General features: G+C 48.3%; 3 protein-coding genes across 3 annotated transcripts in view; 2 read left to right on the forward strand and 1 right to left on the reverse strand.

Moving 5' to 3' along the window:
- Positions 1-5,915, forward strand: part of yes1 (YES proto-oncogene 1, Src family tyrosine kinase) — a 28,972-nt gene extending 23,057 nt beyond the window's left edge. Inside the window, exon 12 of the mRNA XM_072710765.1 lies at positions 4,016-5,915. Within this exon, the coding sequence (XP_072566866.1) occupies positions 4,016-4,224 (209 nt within the window). The 3' untranslated portion in view covers positions 4,225-5,915. The remainder of the gene's footprint in view (positions 1-4,015) is intronic.
- Positions 5,916-6,127: 212 nt separating this feature from the next.
- On the forward strand, positions 6,128-19,225 carry enosf1 (enolase superfamily member 1). The gene is made up of 16 exons (XM_023793402.2): positions 6,128-6,439; positions 6,598-6,700; positions 7,268-7,383; positions 7,914-8,000; positions 8,420-8,446; positions 12,790-12,862; positions 13,455-13,493; positions 14,114-14,196; positions 14,556-14,590; positions 15,513-15,600; positions 15,743-15,877; positions 16,738-16,779; positions 16,909-17,038; positions 17,763-17,862; positions 18,106-18,187; positions 18,908-19,225. Exons 1-16 carry the CDS (start codon positions 6,359-6,361, stop codon positions 18,998-19,000), a joined length of 1,314 nt encoding a protein of 437 aa, XP_023649170.2. The 5' UTR covers positions 6,128-6,358; the 3' UTR covers positions 19,001-19,225.
- Positions 19,176-23,932, reverse strand: tyms (thymidylate synthetase). The gene is made up of 7 exons (XM_023793403.2): positions 23,594-23,932; positions 22,518-22,591; positions 21,960-22,134; positions 21,679-21,780; positions 21,346-21,521; positions 20,388-20,459; positions 19,176-19,477 (listed from the first exon to the last, which is right to left on the reverse strand). The coding sequence occupies exons 1-7, from the start codon at positions 23,796-23,798 to the stop codon at positions 19,340-19,342; spliced, it is 942 nt and encodes a 313-aa protein (XP_023649171.1). The 5' UTR covers positions 23,799-23,932; the 3' UTR covers positions 19,176-19,339.
- Positions 23,933-23,976: the final 44 nt, after the last annotated feature.

Below are 23,976 nucleotides of genomic sequence, written 5' to 3' on the forward strand. Positions count from 1 at the left end.
TTACCTAAAATATTCCCATACAAATATACCTGATAATCTGTCATTAAAAAGCTGCATGTTCTGGGTATGCTGCAGAGGTCCAGTGGCTTCGAGAGTGAAGAAAGGTCAGTTTAACCAAAAGGCTGATTTAGTTTTGGTGAAGGTTTAGTTTTCCTGTAAATACAGAAAGCTGTTGTTCCTTTATACCTACCAGGTATTTGGTGTTCTTGATTGGCTGGGAGCTGGGAGGGTGCAAAACTGTGGACTGTCTGCGGGTCCTCAAGGGCTGGGCTGAGAAACACTGGCTTGAAACACAAAGGAATTATTCCCTCTGCTTCCTGAAATGCCAGCAGGCCAGTGTCGCATTATTTCAGAGAGAGATTCAGTCAATTGTCAGCACTAATCCTAGAACCAGGCCAGATGGTGCCTTTGTCCCTGAGAGGTGGTCCGTGTGTGCGCTGTCTGTAATTTGGATTGTGTTTCAAACTCCCCCCCCCACCGCCCTGCCCCCAAACCCTCCCCCTCCCACACAGGAGGAAATTCCCTGTTCCGGGGACAGGGTATTTAAATGTTTAGTGAGGGATTAACGAAAGATGACAAACGTCACTGGTATTATTCTCATGCTTTAATTTAAAATGTACAATTCCTGGCGCTTGCAGCTTAATGTTGAGAATAAAATGCAGATTAATGGAAAGGAGGATCCAACCACATTGGCAGTCCCACTCAGAGTTGAATGTTTACCGGAAAAATTCATGATTCAGATGTAAAGGGTGCGAATTCAGACCGGAATCTCTGTGAAAATAATCCACGTGCCGGTGGGGTGCGGCTTCTGGGGTGGGTCGGTGTGGTTAGGTAAGCGTGAAGACCGAGGGCGTCGAATGCGGATCGCGTGAGCTGATGACCCGCTGTGAGAGGGCGGGCCCACGCTGTCCATGTGACAGGTTGGATAGGGTCCCGGACAAGTCAAAGTCCGGGGGGGGGGGGCGGGGGGGTAAGTAAGGAACCTGAATTGCTCAGTGAGACATCTGGCTATATCAGGGTGTGAGCTGGAGATGTTGGTATATTAACATTAATTCATTTATCTGATGCTTGTATCTGAAGCGACTTACAGTGGAGGGATGGGTGCTCCGTGGAATTTGAACCCACGGCCTACTTGTCGAGTTATGGGAACGTGGTGCGCATGAGCGTGTCCGAGGAACGTGATGTGTGTGTTTGCATAGTGTTCTCTAGGCTCCGGCTCTGTGTAAAGTTCACCCTGTCGGCGCTCTTGCGCTCGGGGACACTCTGTTTGTCTGGGAAGCTGCAGTCGGCGACGTCCTTGAGAGTGAAACTCCGCACTTCGGGGCGGCTCTCGGAGCCTCGGGACACGGCCGGAGGAGGACATTAAAGGGATATCCCACATGATGCAGACTGACTGCCACGCAGGGACCGGCTGCCAGGCGGTTTAGCCTTGGAGAGGCCCTGCTGGAGGGGGTTCCCAGCCCGCTCGGACATGTTCGGGGGAAGCACTGACAGGCCGTACCAAGCGGTAAAAGGGGCCGAGTTCAGCGGAAAATAAACCAGAGCCGTGTGGGGAAAGTGAGCGATGGAATGAAGACTGGAGACCTGTGGTGGGTGGGGTTTGGGGCACCGGTCAATCACCACATGTTCTGGCCCTGTTGGAGGTGGGTGTAACCAGTCTGTGATTGATAGTGCTGTGTAGCCCCGCCCATCTTAGTCAGAAGCTCTTCATTCCTTCAATAACCGCTTCACGGGCTCCCTTTTCGAGCTGACAGTTAGATATTGCCTGTGGTTGGGCTTGCAGATGAGGGTAGAGATCGCAGGTGACAGTCACCCTGTAGGACCAGCAGGGACCAGGCAGAATGGGGAGGAGATGACATGTAGCTAGCAGACCGTAGACTCCATGGATGGGCTCCTGGCTGAGGTGCAGGAAGGATGTCGCAGGTCCATCCTCCCTCAATACGAGTGTGACACTGAAGTGCGGAGATGAGCCCGATCTGACCAATCACAGGCCACTCTCCCCTGTATGGCTTTTGTCTCCAGTCTGCACACGCTAGTCAGGCCTGCACAAAGCTGGCTCCTTTATCTCCTCAAGCTGGAGCAGCCTGTCAGTGACACCTGGTGGCCCTACTGTGCACCATGGGGGGGGGGGGTTCGCCTGTTTTTTTTAAATTTGCTATTTGTTATAAGAGCCACACCATAAAAGCAAAGTGTGAAATGCATCAATTTAAAGCTATTTAAATAAAAACTTATGAAAAACCAAAACAGTGAGTATAGTCAGGTGTTGGAGAGAGCTTTTCATATTTGTGGAGACATAAGACTTTAAATTCAAAGGTTTGTATTGGGAGGGAGATGAATGAATCCAAATTAAGTATTGAGGTTCACATTGCACCCCCCCCCAAGTTCCTGTACCCCCAAGTTCCTATACCCCTGAGTACAGTATAAATGTATGATTATTAAAAACAGTGTGCATTATTACAGCACATGCCCCCCCTCACGGTACAGAGCTGAAAGGAGCTTCAGCATGCTGGGTTTGAAAGGAGCTTCAAAATCCATGGAATTTAATCAAAACTAGCAAAAAAATATGCTGCAAATTTAAATGAAGCTGAGACAAATACATCTAGTGTTTATTTCAACATGAATCACAAATTTAAAAAGGAAAATTTAAAGGAATAGCCTGTATGTGGTAATATCTACATTAACAATACTAAGGTTTGTGAAGAACACATGTCCGGTCGATCCATCTCATCTTGTTTCACAGCCCTTCGCTGCAACGTTGAACATCAGTTGGGTGTTCATTATACAGTCCCAGCAGAGTGGAACAGAAATAACTCCCAATATTGAACACGTCGTACACAAGTCTCCCAGCGCGCAGATGAATTTATTACTGTGTTCAGCAAAATGCTTATGCATTGTTTTTGTGAATAAACTGAGCAGCAAATTGGCACCTTCCTCCAGACGGATTTCAGTTTTCGTAGAATAGATGCAGCACAGAGAACAGCTTTTTTCATTCCTTGTGTGACTCATTAGTACATTACCAGCTAGTAAGTACTCTGCAGCTTGGTAGTAATGAAAAGCTGCTGCGTAACTTCCCACATCCCTGATCTCAGCAGGCGTCATACGAATTTGGAGATTTTCATATGGCTCCTTTAAAAGACCATCAAACACACACAAGCAAGTCGTCTCACACGTCTGCAGGAATCTGTAAGGCCATGTGGTGTTTCCATTGTGAAGGGCGGCTCTTAGACTGTAGGGAATGCTGAGCTGTGCTTAACGTCAATGCTCAAGGACCTTTTTCGTAGGAAATTCCATGTGAGGCTGGCTGAAACCGGACTCGTTTTGGGTTAACCAGGTTGCCCTTTGACCTCTGTGGCTCCTTTCAAACTTGAGGTTGCTCTGGAATCTCTTACGATACTACAGCACAATTCCTAAGACTTAACAAACATAGTTTTCATGTTATTGTTGGCAAATCAAGGGGCATCACTAGGATGTTGAGACATCGAGGGCTTAGCCGAGACACCTAATCTCCCTGACGGTTGTTATATTGAATTCTTTCTCTATACAAAGGTCTTCGGAAAGTCAGCCCTGAACTGGGGCTTTCGTGATGTATGTGATTCTCAAACTGAGAGCATCACCATTAAAACATGAGTTAAACGAATCAGTCAGGACTGCAGCCTCAAATGGCTCAGACCTGTGACGTGTCTGGTTAAGTCGCAGAAGAACGATCGGAACGGCTCCCGCCTACGTCACTGCTCAGATCCCCAATTCCAGTGCTATGAATAGTTCGACCAAAGTAACACGCAAAACCTTTGCTGTTGATCATTCCCCTTAAAAGCTTTACCTCACCTTAATGTATTACTTGCGGTGTTTAATGAAAGGCCTCGAAGAGAGGAAATGACATTTTCAAATGTTCGAGTAAACCAAGACATTGAACGACACAAGTGTGGCTTCGCTGTCCTGGGGCAGGACCCAGGGGGGTGGGGGTGTTTCTGGGCTGATGGTGAGCCGTGCGCACCCCCCCTCTCTCCCCCGACAGGCATGGTGAACCGTGAGGTGCTGGAGCAGGTGGAGAGGGGCTACCGGATGCCCTGCCCCCAGGGCTGCCCCGAGTCGCTCCACGAGATGATGAAGCAGACCTGGAAGAAGGACCCAGATGAGCGGCCCACCTTTGAGTACATCCAGTCCTTCCTGGAGGACTACTTTACCGCCACGGAGCCGCAGTACCAGCCCGGGGACAACCTGTAGAGGCGGGGGAGTGGTGCATTCTGGGAGATGTGGTCTGCTGGGAGGCCAGCTAGGAGCCTGCTGGGGCTGTAAAAAAACCACTCATTTCATTGTTTTCATTTCACACTCTCCCAACCCCCATCCTGTTTCAATGTAATTTTTCAATCACTTTGTTTTCATTTACAACACTAATCCTGGACACATCAGACACTTATTGCAGGTACCACTGGTCATTTTATGGACAATCCCCTCTCTCTGCCCCCCCTCCCGTTTATTTTCATGCATTTGAATCAACTGTACTTTTTTTTTTTTTTTTTTTTAAGGTGACCAAGTATTTAGTGTGATTGTCCAGTCCTGTAAAATCTCGAACGTCGCATCGTACTGTGAAACCGATCGAGTCTGCGATACCCTGCCGGGTGTCTGGAACGATAAACCGGGTTGTTTGATCATCTGACATCTTTATCGTCGTGAATGGATATGAATGAGAGAAACACAGCCAGTTCAGCTGGAAGAGCGATTTTTATCCCTTATAGATGTGTAGGAAACTTCCATAGCGGAGCTTCGTAGGCTAACTAATTTTAATTTTCTTGTGAGTGAATGAATTAACTTGAAGCGTTGTTGCAATTCCCACCCCCACCCCCCTTGTAAATCTCCTCACCATTTCTTTAAACAGGTCCATGGGAGCATTTCTATTTCACTGCAAAAGCATAACATTCAGGGCGAGTATCATTTTTACATGGCTGTCGATTTGAGGTGATGTGATTCCTCAGTTTGAATGTCAGGGGGTGGATATGAGGCTGTTTGTCGACGCTAGGGGGCAGTGTAGCCGTTCCGCGTCCGCGGCGCTCTGTATTGGCCTTGCTTTTTTCGCCTCAGGAGATCCGTTTTTACTCTTCAAAGTCCGTTGAATTTTCACTGTTAGCTCCTGTGTGCCAAATCACAGGGGCGGAAATTTCTGTACTGCAAGCCTTTAGTCAGTGAGAGTAAGGGCTCAGCCTAACTCGCACAGCTAGCCAAAGTACTGTCTAATTATTTTCACTGATCTTTTTTTTTTTTTTTTAATTTGCCGGTGTTTCTCCCGCATCTTATTTCATTACCAGCAAAAGAGCTTTATTTGCAAAAACAATTAATGTTTTTAAGGAGGGCAATTAGTTTACAAGTCTATGTTATTAAAGGTAACAGGTGCACCTGAAGAAATTCAGAGACGCTTTTATCGACAGATGGCCTCACCGCTCGTTTTCGACTGGAGCTGGCTGCCAGGAAAGCCCACAAGAACACTACCGGATTGAAATACTTTATTTTTCTGATGTTTTCACTTATGCGATCGCATTGTGGGACCATCTTTGAGAGAGTACTGTGACACTGTGACACCATCAGCTTGCGAAAAGTACTCCAGCCTTGAATGTCACCGTGCATTTGAGTCCGCTTCGTCACTGTGCGCATGCGCGAAGAAGTGAGCTCTCCTCTTCCATACGCTGTGTGCTCGGACCATGCCGCCCTATCCCCTCCCTTAGCCATGGTAAGGATTTTACAAGGGCTTTGTACAGAGTCGTGAAAACTTTTATTTTCTTTTTTTAAAGAGAAGTTTTAAACGAAGAGGGCACAAAAAACTGATTTTAATGACCGGTGACATGTAAATCATGAAAGAAAAAAGTTCGGTTACTAACCTGACAAATATGTACAGTGGAAAAATAAAACATTTCATGCTTTTACCTGTCTGCCTGTCACAGTTCTTGCTCACAAGGGTTTTAGGGTGGTGTTTTTCTTCGGTAAAAAGCAGAGGTGTAAAGTCCAGGGTCAGAAAATAGAAATCCAGACCGAGATTTTCTTTAGACCAAGCAGCTGAGCACTTTCTATGCTCAACTGGTTGGTTGAAATAAAATCTCGGTCTGGATTTGTACTTTGTGAACCTGAAATGTCTGCCTCGGGGGGGAAAAAAAAGGAAGGCTTAAACCAGAGTGATGCAATGTGAGTAAATTTGATTTTGGATTTATTACCTGCACCGTGCAGTATTAAGTATATAGCGCCGCGCGCGGCAGCCACGTGTTACCTCACGTGACACGCACGTGAACACTGACCCGATCTGCACCGAGGAAAAGAAAACAAACCGATAGTTAGGAATAGCGAAGTTAGACCGTGGATCCAAAACGACAGCATGAAGGAAACCATCATAAAGGTGACTGTCAGTGATGTTAGGTTCCCCACTTCGCTGGAGCAGCACGGCTCGGATGCGATGGTAGGTGCACTTACATTTAATAATAAGTGCACGATTAGTTGACTGTATGCTATGTGAAATGTGCCGTTTTTGCAGTGGATCATATTATCGCAGTCGCTGTGTTTTTAGCTGGAAACTGCAGTGTGGATTTAACGCCCTTATCATGTGATTCCCCGCAGCACAACGATCCGGACTATTCGGTTGCTTATGTAGTTATCGAGACGGACCGGGGATCCAGGGGCTATGGCCTGACCTTTACGCTAGGAAAAGGCACAGAAATAGGTGAGGTTTGTATTGTAAAAAGCCGTTTACCTGAGATTTGTTTCGTATTCCAAAATTAACATTAATGTATATAGTATCTATATGCGTCCTGGCGCCATCTGGTGGATGTTCGTCTTCTGTGCATAAAGACTAGACAGTATAAAGATTTGAGAGTGTAGAGAAGAATGTGGTTTTCTCGATTACGCTATTAAATAATTAGCATTTATAAACTGCTACATATTAATTAGACCTAAAATAAATTATGTAAATCAAGTCATAGTACCTAAAAAACTGATCGTTTATAGGCTTCACAGAGGCTCAGTTCTATTACCTTAATCCTACCGAGCTGGGGGTTTGAATCCCACCTCAGATTGACTTATTGAGTGGAGCCCCAGAAAAAAACGAACCCATGCTTGCCTGGCCTCGGATAATTAAAATGGACGGATTAATTAAACATAATCTGTTCCACTTCGATACCACCCCACTGTAGCCCAATAAAAGGGCACCAGCGTCTTGTTACATTTCTGGCACCGTCTCTGGTTTTGTGGGGTGTGCTGACTTGCTGCACGACGTCTGTGCCCCATGCAGTGGTGTGTGCCGTAGAAGCCCTTTCGGCGCTTGTGGTCGGGAAGGCGCTGGGAGACATAGTGGGCGACTTCCGCAGCTTTTACAGGCTGCTCACCAGCGACGGCCAGATGCGATGGGTGAGTGACATATCTAGCAATAAACGGTGCACTCTGTCCCCTCCGGGTGTTACTGACTGGTCAGAAGAGCGGCTATTTGTCACAGCAGCAGGGGATTATGGGAAATGCAGTTATACTGATTGATAACTTTAAAATGGACCCCTTATTTGAAAGTGATTATCTCAATCAGCTGTGGCTGGGCCTTGACATTAATGTGAGTAAAATGGAATAATATGAGTTCTTCCAGGACATGCTTTTAACCCTCAACATAAATATCTCTTCATAACATCAGAGAGTGAAAAGTTGGACACGTTCCAGTTGTCTGTCCAAGGTTCTTTTTTAGGATTGGTGACATTTGTTGACCATAATATTTTCTGGTGAATTTACTCTGGGAAGGATGTCCTTGGTAAAATGGTTATTTGGTAGCCATGATAAGTATTGTGCTCTTTGAGCGGTTATGGTACGATGGGAATTCTGGGTATTGTGGTTGTGTGTCTGGATACCTGAATTGGAAATTGAGTCTCCCATCTTGTGTTGGCTCTGGGGGGCAGATTGGACCTGAGAAGGGGGTAATTCACCTAGCTACAGCTGCTGTCCTCAACGCCGTCTGGGACCTCTGGGCTAAGGCAGAGGGGAAGGTGAGTCCGGAATATTATTAACAAGTTCATAAGCATTTTACCTGTAATTAGAACTGGGCACTTGCTACAGTTGCTCTGCTGAGGAATAATATTACAATGATTACGTTTGTCACTTCAAAGACCAAACCACCAAAGATTTAGAGAGAGTTGAGCCTCCAGCTCACATACAGATCCTGCAGAGCCGAGCCCAGTCCAGAAATGTCTCTGGAGTGTGCTAGCTAGCAGTAAAGATCTGCCCAGGACAACCATGGAACTTTAACTATAGTTGGCAGGTAGAACCTGTCTAGTACATTTATATCTATATTACAGGCTCCTGGAATTCTGCTTATCCATGTAGTGTTGCTCTGTCTTCTCTGATTAGTTCTTTGCTACTTGGTATTTCTGTATTTTTGAAGGAGTATTTTCTTTCTTGTTTTCAGCCACTTTGGAAGCTCCTTGTAGATATGGTGAGTTGGTCTGAGTTAGAGGTTATTTACTAGTATTTTCAAAGAGCATATATATATTTTTTTGTCTTATTTATGTCTGTCTATGAATCTACTTAGCCTAGGTATGGCATTTTAAACAAGTTTCAGCCTAAATTTTGAGTCCTGTTGACCATTTCTGCTTGCCAAGCATTTCTCACTCAGAAATGGGCAAGGCAAGTTTTATATATCGCAATTAAAACACAAGCATCCATCCATCCATCCATCCATCATCTTCCGCTTGTCCGGGGTTCGGGTCGCGGGGGTAGCAGCTTCAGTAGAGGCACCCAGGCCTCCCTCTCCCCAGCTAACCCCACCAGCTCCTCGGGGGGGACACCGAGGCGTTCCCAGGCCAGCCGAGAGATATAATCCCTCCAGCGAGTCCTGGGCCTGCCTCGGGGCCTCCTCCCTGTAGGACAGGCATGGAAAACCTCCCTGGGTACCCGCCCAGGAGGCATCCGCACCAGATGTCCAAACCACCTCAACTGGCTCCTTTCGACGTGAAGAAGCAGCGGTTCTACTCCGAGGCCCTCCCGGATATCCGAACTTCTCACCCTATCCCTAAGGGAGAGCCCAGACACCCTGCGGAGAAACCTCATTTCGGCCGCTTGTATTCGCGATCTCGTTCTTTCGGTCATTACCCATAGCTCATGACCATAGGTGAGGGTAGGGACAAAGATGGACCAATAGATCGAGAGTTTGGCTTTTTGGCTCAGTTCTTTCTTAGCCACGACGGACCGGTTAAGCGCCTGCAGAACTGCAGACGCCGCTCCGATCCGTCTATCCAACTCCCGATCCCGCCTACCCTCACTCGTGAACAAGACCCCGAGATACTTAAACTCCTCCACTTGAGGCAGTACGTCTTCCCCAACCCGAAGAGGGCAAACCACCCGTTTCCGGCTGAGAACCATGGTCTCGGACTTGGAGGTGCTAATCCTCATCCCTGCCGCTTCGCACTCGGCTGCGAACCGCCCCAGAGCCTGCTGGAGATCCCCAGCAGATGAAGCCAACAGGACGACATCGTCTGCAAAAAGCAGCGAGGTAATCCTGAGGTCACCAAACTGGACACCCTCAACGCCTTGGCTGCGCCTAGAAATCCTGTCCATAAATATGATAAACAGGACCGATGACAAAGGGCAGCCTTGGCGGAGCCCAACACGCACCTGGAACATGTCCGACTTATTGCCGGCAATGCGGACCAAGCTTCTGCTCCGTTCGTACAGGGACCTGATCGCCCACAACAGTGGACCCCGGACCCCATACTCTCGAAGCACCCCCCACAGAGCACCTCGGGGAACCCGGTCGTAAGCCTTTTCCAAATCTACAAAACACATGTAGACTGGATAGGCAAACTCCCAGGCCCCCTCCAGTACCCCTGCAAGGGTATAAAGCTGGTCCAGTGTTCCACGACCAGGACGAAAACCGCATTGTTCCTCCTGAATCCGAGATTCGACTATCGATCTCACCCTCCTCTCCAGTACCCTGGAATAGACCTTCCCAGGGAGGCTGAGAAGTGTGATCCCCCTGTAGTTGGAACACACCCTCCGGTCCCCTTTCTTAAACAAGGGGACCACCACCCCAGTCTGCCAATCCAGCGGCACTGTTCCTGACCTCCACGCACTGTTGAGAAGGCGTGTCAGCCACGACAGCCCCACAACATCTAGAGCCTTCAGGTACTCCGGGCGGATCTCGTCCACCCCCGAGGCCCGGCCACCACGGAGTTGTTTAACCGCCGCGGCCACCTCAGCCTCAGTGATGGGCAAGCCCCCCCCAGCACCCTCGGGCTCTGCGCCCTCAGATGTCTCAAAGGCAGTATGCGTAGATGTATCGGAGGCAGGGTTGAGGAGGTCCTCAAAGTATTCCTTCCACCTCCGGATGATGTCCCCAGGTGAGGTCAACAGCCCCCCCCCCCCACTATAAATAGTAGGAACCAGGAGCTGCTTCCCCCTCCTGATACTCCGTATGGTTTGCCAGAACCTTTTTGAGGCCGACCGAAAGTCACTTTCCATGGCCTCACCGAACTCCTCCCACGCCCGGGTTTTTGCTTCTGCGACCGCCCGAGCCGCGTTCCGCCTGGCCTGCCGGTACCCGTCAGCTGCGTCCGGAGACCCCCGGGCTAATAATTCCCGGTAAGCCTCCTTCTTCAGCTTCACGGCCCCCCTCACCTCTGGTGTCCACCATCGGGTACGGGGGTTACCGCCACGACAGGCACCGACCACCCTGCAGCCACAGCTCCGTACGGCCGCTTCCACAATGGAGGTCCGGAACAGTGTCCATTCGGACTCAATGTCCCCTACCTCCCCCGGCATGCAGTCGGAAATCTGCCGGAGGCACGAGTTAAAGCTCCAGCGAACAGGAGCCTCTGCCAGACGTTCCCAGCAGACCCTCACTATACGCTTGGGCCTACCAGGTCTGACCGGCTTCCTCCCCCGCCACCTGAGCCAACTCATCACCAGGTGGTGATCAGTTGACAGCTCTGCCCCTCTCTTTACCCGAGTGTCCAAGACAGAGGGCCGCAGATCAGTTGATACGATTATAAAATCGATCATCGACCTGTAGCCCCGGGCATGTTCGTACCATGTCCACTTATGGACACCCTTATGCTCGAACATGGTGTTCGTTATGGACAAACCATGCATTGCACAGAAATCCAATAACTGAACACCACTCGGATTCAGATCAGGGAGGCCGTTCCTCCCAATCACCCCCTTCCAGGTCACACTGTCATTGCCCACGTGGGCGTTGAAGTCCCCCAGCAAAACGATGGGATCCCCCCGCGGCACACCAAATAGCATACCGCTAAGGGAATCCAAGAAGGCCGGGTACTCCGAACTGACATTCGGCGCATAAGCGCAGATGACAGTCAGAGACCTATCCCCGACCCGAAGGCGCAGGGAAACAGCCCTCTCGTTCACCGGGGTAAACTCCGATGTTAATGCACCGAGCTGTGGGGCCACCAATAGCCCTACCCCAGCCCGGCGTCGCTCACCCGCCGCAACTCCAGAGTAAAAGAGCGTCCAGCCCCTCTCCAGGAGATTGGTTCCAGAACCCAAGCTATGTGTTGAGGTGAGCCCGACTATATCTAGTCGATACCTCTCAACCTCACGCACAAGCTCAGGCTCCTTCCCCACCAGAGAGGTGACATTCCATGTCCCGAAAGCCAGTTTTGTCAGCCGGGGATCGGACCGCCAGGGCCTCCCTTGGCCGCCACCCGATCCACAATGCACCGAACCCCTGACATTCCCCTTGCGGGTGGTGGGCCCACCTGGGGACAGTCCCGCGTGCCTCTTTCGGGCTGTGCCCGGCCGGGCCCCACGGGCCAAGGCCCGGCCACCAGGCGCTCGCCAACGGGCCCCTCCCCCAGGCCTGGCTCCAGGGTGGGGCCCCGGTGACCCTAGTCCGGGCGAGGGAAACGGGACTTTGATTGGTAACTTTTTCATAGGGTTCTTTTGGATTGCTCTTTGTCTGGCCCCTCCCCTGAGACCTTTTTGCCTTGGGAGACCCTACCAGGGGCTATTGCCCCCGACAACCTAGCCCCCAGGTTCACGGAGGCACACAAACCCCTCCACCACGATAAGGTGGCAATCCAAGGAGGAGTAAAACACAAGCAGAGGTGGAAATTTCAGGTTCAGAAAGTAAAAATCCAGACCAGGATTTTGCTTCAACCAATCGGTTGAGCACTATGTGACTGTGACACTTTCTGCTCTACTGGTTGGTTGAAACAAAATCCTGGTCTGGATTTTTTACTTTCTGGACCTGAAATGTTCACCTCTGAACACAAGGTAATTCACAGTGCTTTACACAGGCATAGGGATATATCAAAAATAGAAGAGGTTAAAATCACATTAAAAAAGACAATAAAAACAAAACCTAAAGGCCAAAATTCACAGTTGATTAAAAAGATGTTGCAGTACATGAATTAACTCTTGCTGATATAATTTGTAGAAAACCTGCAGCAAACAGTAATGTTTTAAGTCCTGATTATAATGAGCTGACAGTGTTAGCAGACCTCAGGTCTTCATGAAGTTAGTTCCACAGACAGGGAGCATAGAGACTAAATGCTGCTTCACCCTGCTTGGTTTTGTTTCTGGGAACACTTTTATAAAAGCATATAATTTTTTTTGTTTTATTCATGTTCGAGCCTAACAAGCCCTTACAGGCTTAGTCAGTGTAGGTTTGGCATTTGAGACGGCAAGTTCATCGGCCGCGATTCTAGATTCAGCCTAGATGCTGGACTAAAGCAGGACCAGCCGCCCTGCAGGAATATGAACCTGGTAGAGAGCTTCATGCAGCAGGTACCTTGGCAGTGATTGTCATGTCTCCACCAGGACCCCAAACAGCTGGTATCTTGCATTGACTTCAGATATATCACTGATGCCCTCACAGAAGAGGAGGCCTTGGGTGGGTTTCTGATTGTTATTGATATTTTTAATAAGCCATTTCCCCTCTTTCATGTCTTTCTGAGACACAGTATTCTCAGTCCTGTGTCACCAGAGACCCCTCTTACTCATTGACTTGTTTACTGTTGGCTGTGTAGATAGTGGCAGGACCAATACCATGCCAGATTGCTAATTGCTAATCTGTGGCCGGTGTTTGACTTAATAATGGTAATTATGTATATTTCAGGACAACCCTGAGGGCTTGTGTATTCATTCTTGTTACTTTAGAGTAACTGTAGCTAATATTCATGCCCTGACCAATCAGTGTTTGGAAATACAGCTTCTGAAGTCAAGAGAGCTTCCCATTCACAAGTATAGTAAAGTGTGTGGGATTGAGGATGTACTTGAATGTGATTGGTCTGTTTTAGTTTAAAGGTTTCTGTGATTGGCTATGAAGAGTTCTCAGTAGGCTTGTGTATCTCCTTTCTATGTATTTTTAGTTGAATTTTTCATTTCATGCTAAAATCGAGCCAGTTTCCCTGATCATGCCTCGGACAGCCAAGGACACCTACACATCACTTCTTTTGTCAGTTAGAACTTTTCTTTTCCCCCAGACATCCTTTTGAAAGCCCAGGAGGGGAGACAGGCGAGAGGTACGTAAGCGTTCAACAGATCTGAAACCAGTGCTATAAGACTCCATAAGACTGTTCACATTATTCACTGCAGCAGCCTTGTGTCCCGCCCTGACTGTGTATCCTCACCTGGACCCTATCCCTTTCCAGTCATTGACCCTTTGGCTTACTGGCTTACTGGCTTACAGGCGATATGGATCGGTCCATCTGCTCTGTAATGTGGGGGTGATCTGCCTGCTGCTCCGTGTTGCGTGGAGCGATTTAAGTTAAGCTTCTAAATCACAGCTTCACGGTGCACTCTGATCATACCCTTGGCGGCAGGCGTCATAATAATGTCTCATTCTAATCACTAATCCTCATGAATCAAAAAATCACAAAACAGTTACCTGAGTGAGCCCTGGTGCCCCTGTACTGGATAAGTGGTTGGAAGAGGGATGGGTGAATACTGTAATTAATTACTACCAATCAAGCTATCAAAACAGGTATAAATGTAACCCAGCATAATTTATATTATGAGCTGCTTCCCTGTATATTCACGCCAATGGCCAATCATCTGTCAGCATTTAAGCCCCTCCCCATCATTTACATAACCCCACAGTCAGGTTGAATTTCACCTAGTCGTGTCTCCCACTGAACTACAGAGGAGCAGATGTTGAGTGAGGGCTACCCTGCATACACCACGTCCTGCGCCTGGATCGGCTACACAGACCCGCAGCTCAAACAGGTCTCTATGGCGCCGCCCTACAGGCACTGCTGAGTGGAGGCAGTTGCAGTACAGAACCAAAACCACCTGTCTGCAATGATTGTGCCCAATCTGGGCTCTAGACTCCCAGTCCAAGGTCCTAGTTTGCCTGACATATTATCTGAACTAATTATTTCTGTAAATGAATTAAGCCTTCAGTATGTTAATTGTATGAAGGAGTTGTAGAATCCACATATGCTAATGACCCCTTGGATTTGTGGCTTTCTGCTCTAGATAACTGGTTTCAAATGTGCGTCTGAGGTCTACTGGTTCTGAGACCTTTCATCCCACCTAAACTGCATCAGTGAAGGTGACCTTTGTCCATTTCTCTGGTCCTATAGCTCTGCACCAAGGCTCTGAACTGCAAGTGGACCAGGTGAGAGAACCTTAGACCTCTGTCCAAGCTCGACCCAGGTGGATATGGGGTCAGTCCCACAGTAGGAGGATTAGTACAGAGTTTAATCTTTTGGAGTACTTAGTGGGTTATAACAATTATTTTATGATAATCACTGAATTTTTCATGGTTATTTGCTGCTGTATTTCAGAAGTTTAATAGCTCCTTAAGCCATTATTCTCTTTTTTGCGTATTAAGGACCATTTGCTTATTTTATTATTGATGTTGATATTATTGATGCAGTCATCTGCAGCCTTTTTACCTTTTAAAGGGAGCAGTTTTAAAGCTCTATTCCTAAAATACAGAATCTCGCCTCTTTTTTTGGGAAAAGGTTCTCTTGAGATAAAGGAAATTGCCATCTAATTGATGTCTCAGAGTAAAATGACTCTGACCTACCAGCCTTTTCCTGCCATCCAGCGCTGTAGCAGAATGCGTGTGCTGTTGGGTGTTTTGTTGACTCTCGGGGGCCATGCAGATTGGAGGCTCTGCAACACCGTGTCCCCTTTCTTAATGATGTGCATTGCTGATGTATTTATTCTCGGCCATTCGACACTGTAGAAAATAACACTCTTTCCCTTGTGTTTATCCCTATGGTCCCCATAAGTCACCCAGTGTCTGAAAGTCTGCCAAGTGAATGAATGCAAATTGCACTTTCAGTGATATTATGAGGATCACTTTGTAATCTTCCCTGAGAATCCATTTACTGGTCTTTCTAGAGCTGTGATCCATTTATTTTTTTGAGAATGAGATAACTGCTTCTTAGGAAGCTACTACTATGGTTAGAGTTGTAAACACTGGAAGTTCTGCTTGCTGTTCTGTGAACATTTCACTACATGCTGTACTTGTATATCTCTGTTCATGACAAATAATGGAATCTTGAGTAGGTGCCCTGCTCTTGGTACAGGTTCAAGGTCAAAGTTGGGGCGGATCTTCAAGACGACATTCGTCGCTGTCGTTTGATCAGAGAGACGATCGGCCCTGACAACACCTTGGTACGCATCTCCACCATGACCTCATTGAGGACTAGATCCAGGAAGTGGCATACCATCATTGCCCCTCTACTTTGATTGGCCATCTGCCTGTAATATCAGCACGCCTGGTTGGTTGATTTGAGGTGCCTTCTGGCTCTTCCAGATGATCGATGCCAACCAGAGATGGGATGTGGCGGAAGCCATCGGCTGGGTGATGAGGCTTGCGGAATTCAAGCCCCTGTGGATCGAGGAACCTACCTCCCCCGACGACATCCTGGGGCACGCCACCATCTCCAAGGTGGGTCTGGGAAAATGAGAGGAGAGATGACATAGAAAATGATGAGGGGGAGGAGCGGGAGAGCAGGGAAAGAAGAGGAAGAGAAGAAAGGAGAGAGGGATGGAGAGTGGGAGAAAGAAAGACAGATGGAGAGTGGGAGAAGAGAAGGAAAGTGGGATGAGAGTGGGAGAAGAGGAGAGAGGGATGGCGAGTGGGAGAAGAGAGCGGGATCAAGACTGGGAGAAGAGTGAAAGAGAGAGAGATGGGTCAGGGAGAAGAGATGGAGAGAGGGATGTAGACGGAGAAGAAAAGGAAGCAGGGTAGAAAGATAGAGAAGAGGAGAAAGGAGTATGATAGAAGAGATGTAGGCAATGATTACTGAGGAAGAAAGAGGTAGAGAAGAAGATGTATGACTGGTACTGGCTTACTCTGGATTTCTGATGAGGGATTGCTGACCTCGCATTCCCGAGATGACAGGAGAAACCTAAGGGGAAAATATGGATTGATGGAGAGCAGAAGTGTAACAGCATCCCCTTTGGGAGGGGGTAACTTCCTCCAAGATAAACCAACGACAGATGTCTCTCTGATCAAATTAAATGCTTTCGTAAATAAGCATGGAGTCTCCCTGTCTCTCAAAGTGCTATAAAATTTAAAAAGGGTTTTAAAATGGAAAATATCCATGTGAATACAAGTACTTAAAATAAAAAACCTGTTGTGCAATATCTATCCCACTATTCCTGGCCAGCAATCTACATGCCTGACACCAGTTCAGCCCCATAAGGTCCTCATTAAAGCAGTGAGCTCTTGCCAGTCACTGTCCATCAGGCTTACAGCGCCCCCTTCTGGCATAATGCTGACCTGCAGCCTTGTCGGTATTGCAGGCCCTGGCTCCTCTAGGCATCGGAGTGGCCACTGGGGAGCAGGTGAGTCATGTGATCTGCTGACGTTATAGCAGCTGTTTTTGCCTGGATTGTGAGGCCTCCTAACTGCTGTATGTAAATGGTGGCTCCTGTGATCCCTGACCTCTGACCCCATCCCTCCGATCCCTGCAGTGCCACAACCGCGTGATGTTCAAGCAGCTGCTCCAGGCCTCGGCCCTGCAATTCGTCCAGATCGACAGCTGCCGTCTGGGCAGCGTCAACGAGAACCTGGCTGTGCTGCTAATGGCCTGCAAGTTCCAGGGTGAACATCCTCAGATGTCCCTGTAGGGGGCGCTGTTCTCGTTAGCATTATTAATATGGTACTGGGTAGTACTATACATTATGGATGTTAATATCCACCATATACCTGTGGCACTTCAGGGGTGCTGCCGTTGATGGGATTTCAGTGCTAATGTTCACTTACACAGTGCAGGTGATACGGGGCAGCAAAGGCTCCATCTTCTGAGGGGACACTGACTTAGCAAGACAGTTTCACTTTGTCTTGGACAGGGGGCGCTGTTGCTGAAGCTTGCCCAGGCTACCACGTTGGCCTCGACCAGTACTGGTCATACAGTGCTGGCCATGAAGTTGTTCCAGATGTTTCTGTGTATCGAGTGAATGTCCTTGTGTTTCACTGTCAGTACTGCTTTTGTTCAGTTAATGACATTGTATGCCAGAGGTGGACTGGTTCAGCCACATTCAATTATCATTCCAGTTCATTATCTAGAATCCCACATTGCCCATGGTTCCAGGTGGGAGTTACTCGCTGAAGGTAACTGTAAAACCTGCAACCTTTTCCTGGAAATGCCAAGATTTTGGGTTGTATGATGGTGTAATGATTTTCACGCCAGAAGATTGTTGGTTCAAGTCCTGGGGTCGTACGCTTGGAAGGTAGTTGAGCTGTTAGCATTGCTGACATAGCCAAAGGCGCACATTCGTTTGCATGAAAACGTCAAAGAAACACTGTGGGAATGTTGTCCCTGCAGTTCCCGTCTGCCCCCACGCCGGGGGGGTGGGGCTTTGCGAGCTCGTGCAGCACCTGATCCTCTTCGACTACATATCAGTGTCGGCCAGCCTCCACAACAGGTGCGTCAAACCATCTAGCACAGAGAGCGGAAACCCTTCGTTTTGATTTGTTGACGGTTGTGAACAATATCCGATTGGTCCGTTCCTCAGACCAGGTTTGAGGGCTCATGCATGCATGTTCCGATGCAATATTCCATTGTACCCGATTCAAAAGCAGCACCACTCAGACCCGTGCTGTAAAGGAGCTTCCCGCGGTGTGGGATCTGAGCAGCCTGACCTTCCCCGCTGTCACTTTCTCTGCAGGATGTGTGAGTACGTGGATCACCTGCACGAGCACTTCAAGAGCCCCGTGCTGATCCGGGATGCCTGCTACATGCCTCCGAAGGTGAGGCCCAGCAGGGTGGCCGGGGATTACCCGTCACTTCTGATGCCTGGATCTTAAGGAAAGATATTCTGGGTGATAGTCTACAGTTTCTTTCTTTGCATGAATTTCTCCCCAAGCAACAACGGAATCTAGCGATGAAACACATACAGTGAAAAGATAAATCCACCAGTCCATCCATTCCTTTTCAAACCACTTATCCTGGTCAGGGTTCTGAGCTGCTGGAGCCTATCCCATCCCAGGGTATGAATACCAGTTCATCACAGGGCACAGACAGATTTAACCACTATGAGTGATTGAGACCCCAGTTAGTCTAACTCAGGGAGTCAGGGGTGGGCAATCTTATCCAGAATGGGCAGGTGTGTATGCAGGTTTTTGCTGCAACCCCTAATCAGATTACTAATTAGAGGACTGATTGGCTGATGAGTCCTCACACCTGGGTTTGAACATCTGACTTAAAGCTTGTCCTGAAAACCTGCATAAACACTAAATGCCTTCAGACTGCAGGAGAAAAGCTGCCAACTCCACTCATTAAAGGCTGGATGTGCACCCCCTGGTGGGGTGAGAGAGCAGTGGTACACTAAATCAACCAATAATTGCACTAATTACCAGTCTGCCGACTGAGGTCTTTAACACCTTACTTCTGAAACTGTAGAATGTGTTGTACGTGGTTCTCATTAAGGAGAACAGGGCATCACTGATACAACTCCTGTGCCTCACCAGGATCCAGGATACTCCACAGAAATGAAGGAAGAGTCCGTGAGGAAGTACCACTACCCCCAGGGGGAGGTGTGGCAAGGCCTTAGAAACCAATAAGTACTCCCCCACCCACGCACAAATGGTTTAACCCTTAGAAGGGACCACTCCACAGCTTGTTAAAGATTTTAATTCAAACTGATCTTTGTATAAACTGTTTTCTATCTCATGTGATTTTTAGAACATGAACTGATTTTTAACAGCACTTTTTGCCTTTTAATAAACATACAAAATCTAGATGTAATCAAAACCTTTTATTCAATATAATAAAGATCAAATTGACAATTGTCTAGATGTGAATTCTTAACTCGAACCTATACACATAAACATTTACAGTAGAAAAACAGGATTGGATGTTTAAAGTAGGAAAAAAACAGGGAGCGGAGGTGAGGTGGAACCTCAGACCGCCATCTGCATTTTAATGGCGGGGTGGGGGTTGTAGCCGCAGATCTCGAAATCCTCGGGACGGAAGTCGTCGATGCGCTCCACCTGCCTCAGGATCTTCAGCTTGGGGAGGGGGCGGGGCTCCCGCTGGAGCTGGAGGGGGCAGAAGGTGTGTCAATCAGGGACACCCCCACGGAAAAGCAGCGCGAGGGTGTCCCTGAGCAGAGCTATAATCTGATTGTAAGCCGGCCAGCACACCATCTAAACCAGAGTGTCGTCATGGACCCCCCCCCCCCGGTACTCTGTGTTCTTGACCGTTTGGTTCAGGAATGCAGGAAGGGAGCAAAAATGTGGAATGTCTGGGAGACCCCAAGGATTGGGTTAAGACACACTGATGTGAGGGGATGAAAGTGTTACGTTTTCTATTTTTAAAAAATAAAATCTAACTTGTGGGCTTGGAATACCCTCAGGAGCCAGTTAATTAGGTAATCCCAGCTGGTTAAGGCAGACGGCCTGATCCTCCAAACAGCCAATCACGTGGATGCATACATACAGCAAGCAAACAGGGCCAAGAGGTTCACTTACTGATTGGCTGAGCATTTGAATGGATAAGAGGTGTGTGCTAATTGGTTATAAATATAGTGCCATTGTTGGTGGCGAGCATTGTGGTTCCAACATCTCAGAAACTGCCAGTGCCCTGGGATTTTCACACACTACAGTGTGTAGAGTTTACTGAGAACGGTGCAGTAAACATAAAACACCCAGACTGTGGCAGTTTTGTGGGCGAAAACACCTTGTTAATGCGAGAGGTCAGAAGAGAATGGCCAGACTTGTTAAAGCTAACAGGATGGTCACAAGTGCTAAAATAACAGCTCAGTTACATCAGCGGTGTGCAGAAAGGCTTCAGTGAACCCTTGAAAAGGTTCTGGAGATAAAACCGGGCCCGACCCAGCAGGGCTATCTAATGAAGGGCCCCCCCTAGCCTCTGTTTCCTGATCAAAGTGTCTCCTGGTCTCTGGACATGCGGCACTGCAGCTCAGTAAAAACCCCAGCAGCTGCTCACCTGCTCCCTCAGAGGCTCGACGTGATTGGTGTAGATGTGGGCGTCTCCCAGGGTGTGGACAAAGTCGCCGGGCTGGAGGAGGGGGGGCAAGGGGGGAGGCAGATCATAAGAACATACATTTACAAACGAGAGGAGGCCATTCAGTCCATCGAGCTCGTTTGGGGAGAACTTAACTAATAGCTCAGAGCTGTTAAAATCTTATCTAGCTCTGATTTAAAGGAACCCAGGGTTTTAGCTTCCACTACACTAGCAGGAAGACTATTCCATACTCTAACTACATGCTGTGTAAAGAGGTGCTTCCTCAAATTCATTTTAAAATGTTCTCCCGCTAATTTCCACTTATGGCCATGAGTTCTAGTATTTAAACTAATATTGAAGTAGCCATTTGGCTGAACAGCATCCAGACCCGTTAGAATCTTATACACCTGGATCATGTCCCCCCTTAGTCTCCTTTGCTCAAGGCTAAACAGATTCAGCTCAGCTAACCTCTCCTCATAAGACAGTCCTCTAAGACCAGAGATCATTCTCGTAGCCCTCCGTTGCACCCTTTCTCAGCGAGTGTCACGGCCCTCCCACCCCCCAGGGAGGGTTCGGATCCGGCCAACCAAACACCTTCTGAACTCAGAATGGGTAGAACACTAGTCACAAGCAGTCAAGCTACATCTGCACCGGTCAGATGTGTATCGTCATGGGAACCCTTCACTCCTGTAGGTCGATGCCCTCTTGCGATTTTATTTAGTTTATGAAGTTACCCAATTTGGAGTAGATGAGGTCTGTGATTCTCAAACTGTGGTATGCGTGCTACTGGTGCTACATGAGCGCCCCCTAATGGTTTGTGGAGGTATCTCTGCATTTAAGCTGTGGTCATCATGGTGGTACACATTGTAAGAAATTTGAGAACCACTGAATTAGTGCGTACGGGAGGTTCACGATGGCCACGTATGGAGGCCACACCTACCTTGAGCCCTGTGATGTGGGCGATCATGTAGGTGAGCAGGGAGTAGCTGGCGATGTTGAAGGGTACGCCCAGCCCCATGTCTCCAGACCTCTGGTACAGCTGGCAGGACAGCTCCCCTTCGCACACATAGAACTGGCAGAGGGCGTGGCAGGGGGGCAGGGCCATCAGGGGCAGGTCTGATAGGGAGATGAAATCACATTGCTAGCTGTGAGCCAATCAGAGGGTCTCACTGTCCCAGTTCCCAATCTGATGCTTCCAAAGGTTCTCATGCAGGAGGCGGACGACCTTCAAGAGGATGAATCGCCCATCCAGTGCAGTGAGAGAAGCAGGTACCTTTGGGATTCCAGGCGCACATGATGATCCTCCGATCTTCTGGGTTCTTCTTAATGGTGTCTATGACAGCCTGGAGCTGGTCCACTCCTTGGCCTGTGTAATCTGCCAGGGCAAGTCAGGGAAGGACACTTACAACCAAAAATGCGGGCGGTGTGTGGTTCAGTAGATTAGGAAGGTCACCGGTTCAAATCAGAAGCCCGACATCAAAGGATGTTTCCAGCTCTATGAGTATGAAGAGCATTTATCGACAACCGAACCCAAGCGGCTCCAGGCGCCGGTACCCGTGTGCAGGTCCTTGTATTCGGCCCCGAAATGCCTCCACTGGAACCCGTACACGGGCCCCAGATCGCCCTCCTCCCGGAAGGTGAAGCCGCAGCTGTCCAGAAACTCCCGGGAGCCGTTGGCATCCCAGATCTTCACGCCCTTCGCTGACAGCTCCTTGGCGTCGGTGGAGCCCTGCAAGCCAGCGACACACAGCTGGTCACAAGGTGTTCCGGCTGTTGGACCCGTGAGCCGAGTACTTAACCGGAATTACTCTGGCAAAATGTCCAAACTGTGTAAACTGGTAAAATATGAAGCTGCTTTAGATAAATATGGTCACCAGAGTGTGACGAATGTCTGACGAAATCCCATGGAAAACAGTCAAAATTAGTTAGACTTTGTATGTCTGTTTAAGTGGGGGGGGGGGGACACAGTTGGACAAGTTGTGTATGTGCAGAAACCTAAAAAACTAAAAATTCTGTAACCAAATCTCTCTCTCTCTCTCTCACACACACACACGCACGCACATATTATTTGTTACTTTGCAAAGGGCTCATTTTTGCCAGTGTTTTTCTTACTTTAATAAACCACAACAGCTCCTCCACAATCGCTTTCCAGAAGACTTTCTTCGTCGTCAGAAGGGGAAACTGGTCTGAAATGAGAAGTAATATATCATATATTTAATAAATATTTAGGCGTATTAGGTGTCCTGGTGAGAAATTTAGGGCAGGTTCTCCTCATCAGCTGAAACCTTGTTATAGAATACATATCCCAACGATCACCTGCAACAGGGAATGGCAGGAATGTGGATCTAATGTCTCCAAAATGTGATAAAAAAAATTGTGACTTTTTACCTTGTGGGGACATGTTTCCCCACATTCCCCCATTATGACTGCAATTAGAACTAAAAATGCCAAAATTCTTGTATTTTGTTTGGTTACTTATAGGAAAGGTTAGGGCTGCGTAGTGGTTAATGATGTCATAGCTGGGATTAGGGATATGCCCACAGGAATTAATGGAGAGTCCCCATAAAGACAGGAATACATGAATTCTGTGTGTGTGAATTTATGTGTGCGCGTGCGCGTGCACACCCCCCCCCATGTAATTGCCGTCCTGCAAACGCCCTCCGCCACACCAGGGGATGCTGTGCGCCCCTAAAATTAAAAAAATGTCATGAAAAACGTCACATCCCGTCGGAAACACGCCCCCTTTCTGACGTTATGTCGCGGGAAAACAAGAAGGGGCTGGATCGAAATGTCAACAGCGTAAACACGCGGATGAATTACTTTGAAACTATAAAACCTAACGCTTTTGTAATTGTTAAAATCTTTATTGGATGTGATTGCATTTTTGAATATGTATTTGTTAAATATGAACATGTCGCGTGATGGCCTTTGTGCAGAGTTGCCAACTTTACTCAGCTGGCTGGAGTGAGATTAGCAATTCGAGACAAGTCAGCATACATTTTTATGTATATAACCGTTTTGTTACCTTGTAAATAGTCCGTAGGGTTTTGCAAACTACCCCAACGCTTTTGATGTATCTAATTTAAAGTTTATAGTGGAATAATATAGATTTGACTTAAGACTTCTTGCGTAAGCGTCTCTGCTGTCTCAGACATTATATATGGTTTCCATGAAAGCAAGCCACTTACCCCTAAGGCTGTACCTGGCCTGGGACCCGAACAAGGAGATTACCCCGGTCCCGGTTCGGTCCCCTTTCCGGGTCCCGTGCTGCATTATGTACCGAACCTGGTCCAGATAGCCGCGCTCGTCGCGGAACATCTGGGATGATTCTGCCTGTGGCGGGCGGTCAGGCTCGCCGTGCACGGTGCCGTGCACCTCCGATGTGGCGGGCATTTTAACGCTTCGGGGGCTACAATCCAAACCGCGATGAAGGGGAATCTCCGTCCCTGAGCTCGCAGATTGTCTGCAGGATGCTGTGCGCGAAAATCGCGGGTTTTCTGACGTGCATCGCGCCAATGGGGACGAAGGAAAAAGGCGCCCGTCCGTAAGCCCCTCCTAGGGCGGCCGGGCC

This window comes from Paramormyrops kingsleyae, chromosome 4 (genome assembly GCF_048594095.1).
Source record: "Paramormyrops kingsleyae isolate MSU_618 chromosome 4, PKINGS_0.4, whole genome shotgun sequence".
In the NCBI taxonomy this organism is placed as follows: Eukaryota; Metazoa; Chordata; class Actinopteri; order Osteoglossiformes; family Mormyridae; genus Paramormyrops; species Paramormyrops kingsleyae.

Excerpts from the sequence above, each read along its gene's own strand:
- tyms (XM_023793403.2), bottom strand. The coding sequence starts at position 23,798 with ATGCCCGCCACATCGGAGGTGCACGGCACCGTGCACGGCGAGCCTGAC. Across the intron at positions 21,781-21,959 it reads ATACAAGGACCTGCACACGG|ATTACACAGGCCAAGGAGTG; the intron begins GTACCGGCGCCT and ends TTGCCCTGGCAG. Across the intron at positions 20,460-21,345 it reads CCCACATCACAGGGCTCAAG|CCCGGCGACTTTGTCCACAC; the intron begins GTAGGTGTGGCC and ends CCCCTCCTCCAG.
- enosf1 (XM_023793402.2), top strand. The coding sequence starts at position 6,359 with ATGAAGGAAACCATCATAAAGGTGACTGTCAGTGATGTTAGGTTCCCC. Across the intron at positions 12,863-13,454 it reads CACAGAAGAGGAGGCCTTGG|ACATCCTTTTGAAAGCCCAG; the intron begins GTGGGTTTCTGA and ends CTTTTCCCCCAG. Across the intron at positions 16,780-16,908 it reads GAGTGGCCACTGGGGAGCAG|TGCCACAACCGCGTGATGTT; the intron begins GTGAGTCATGTG and ends CGATCCCTGCAG.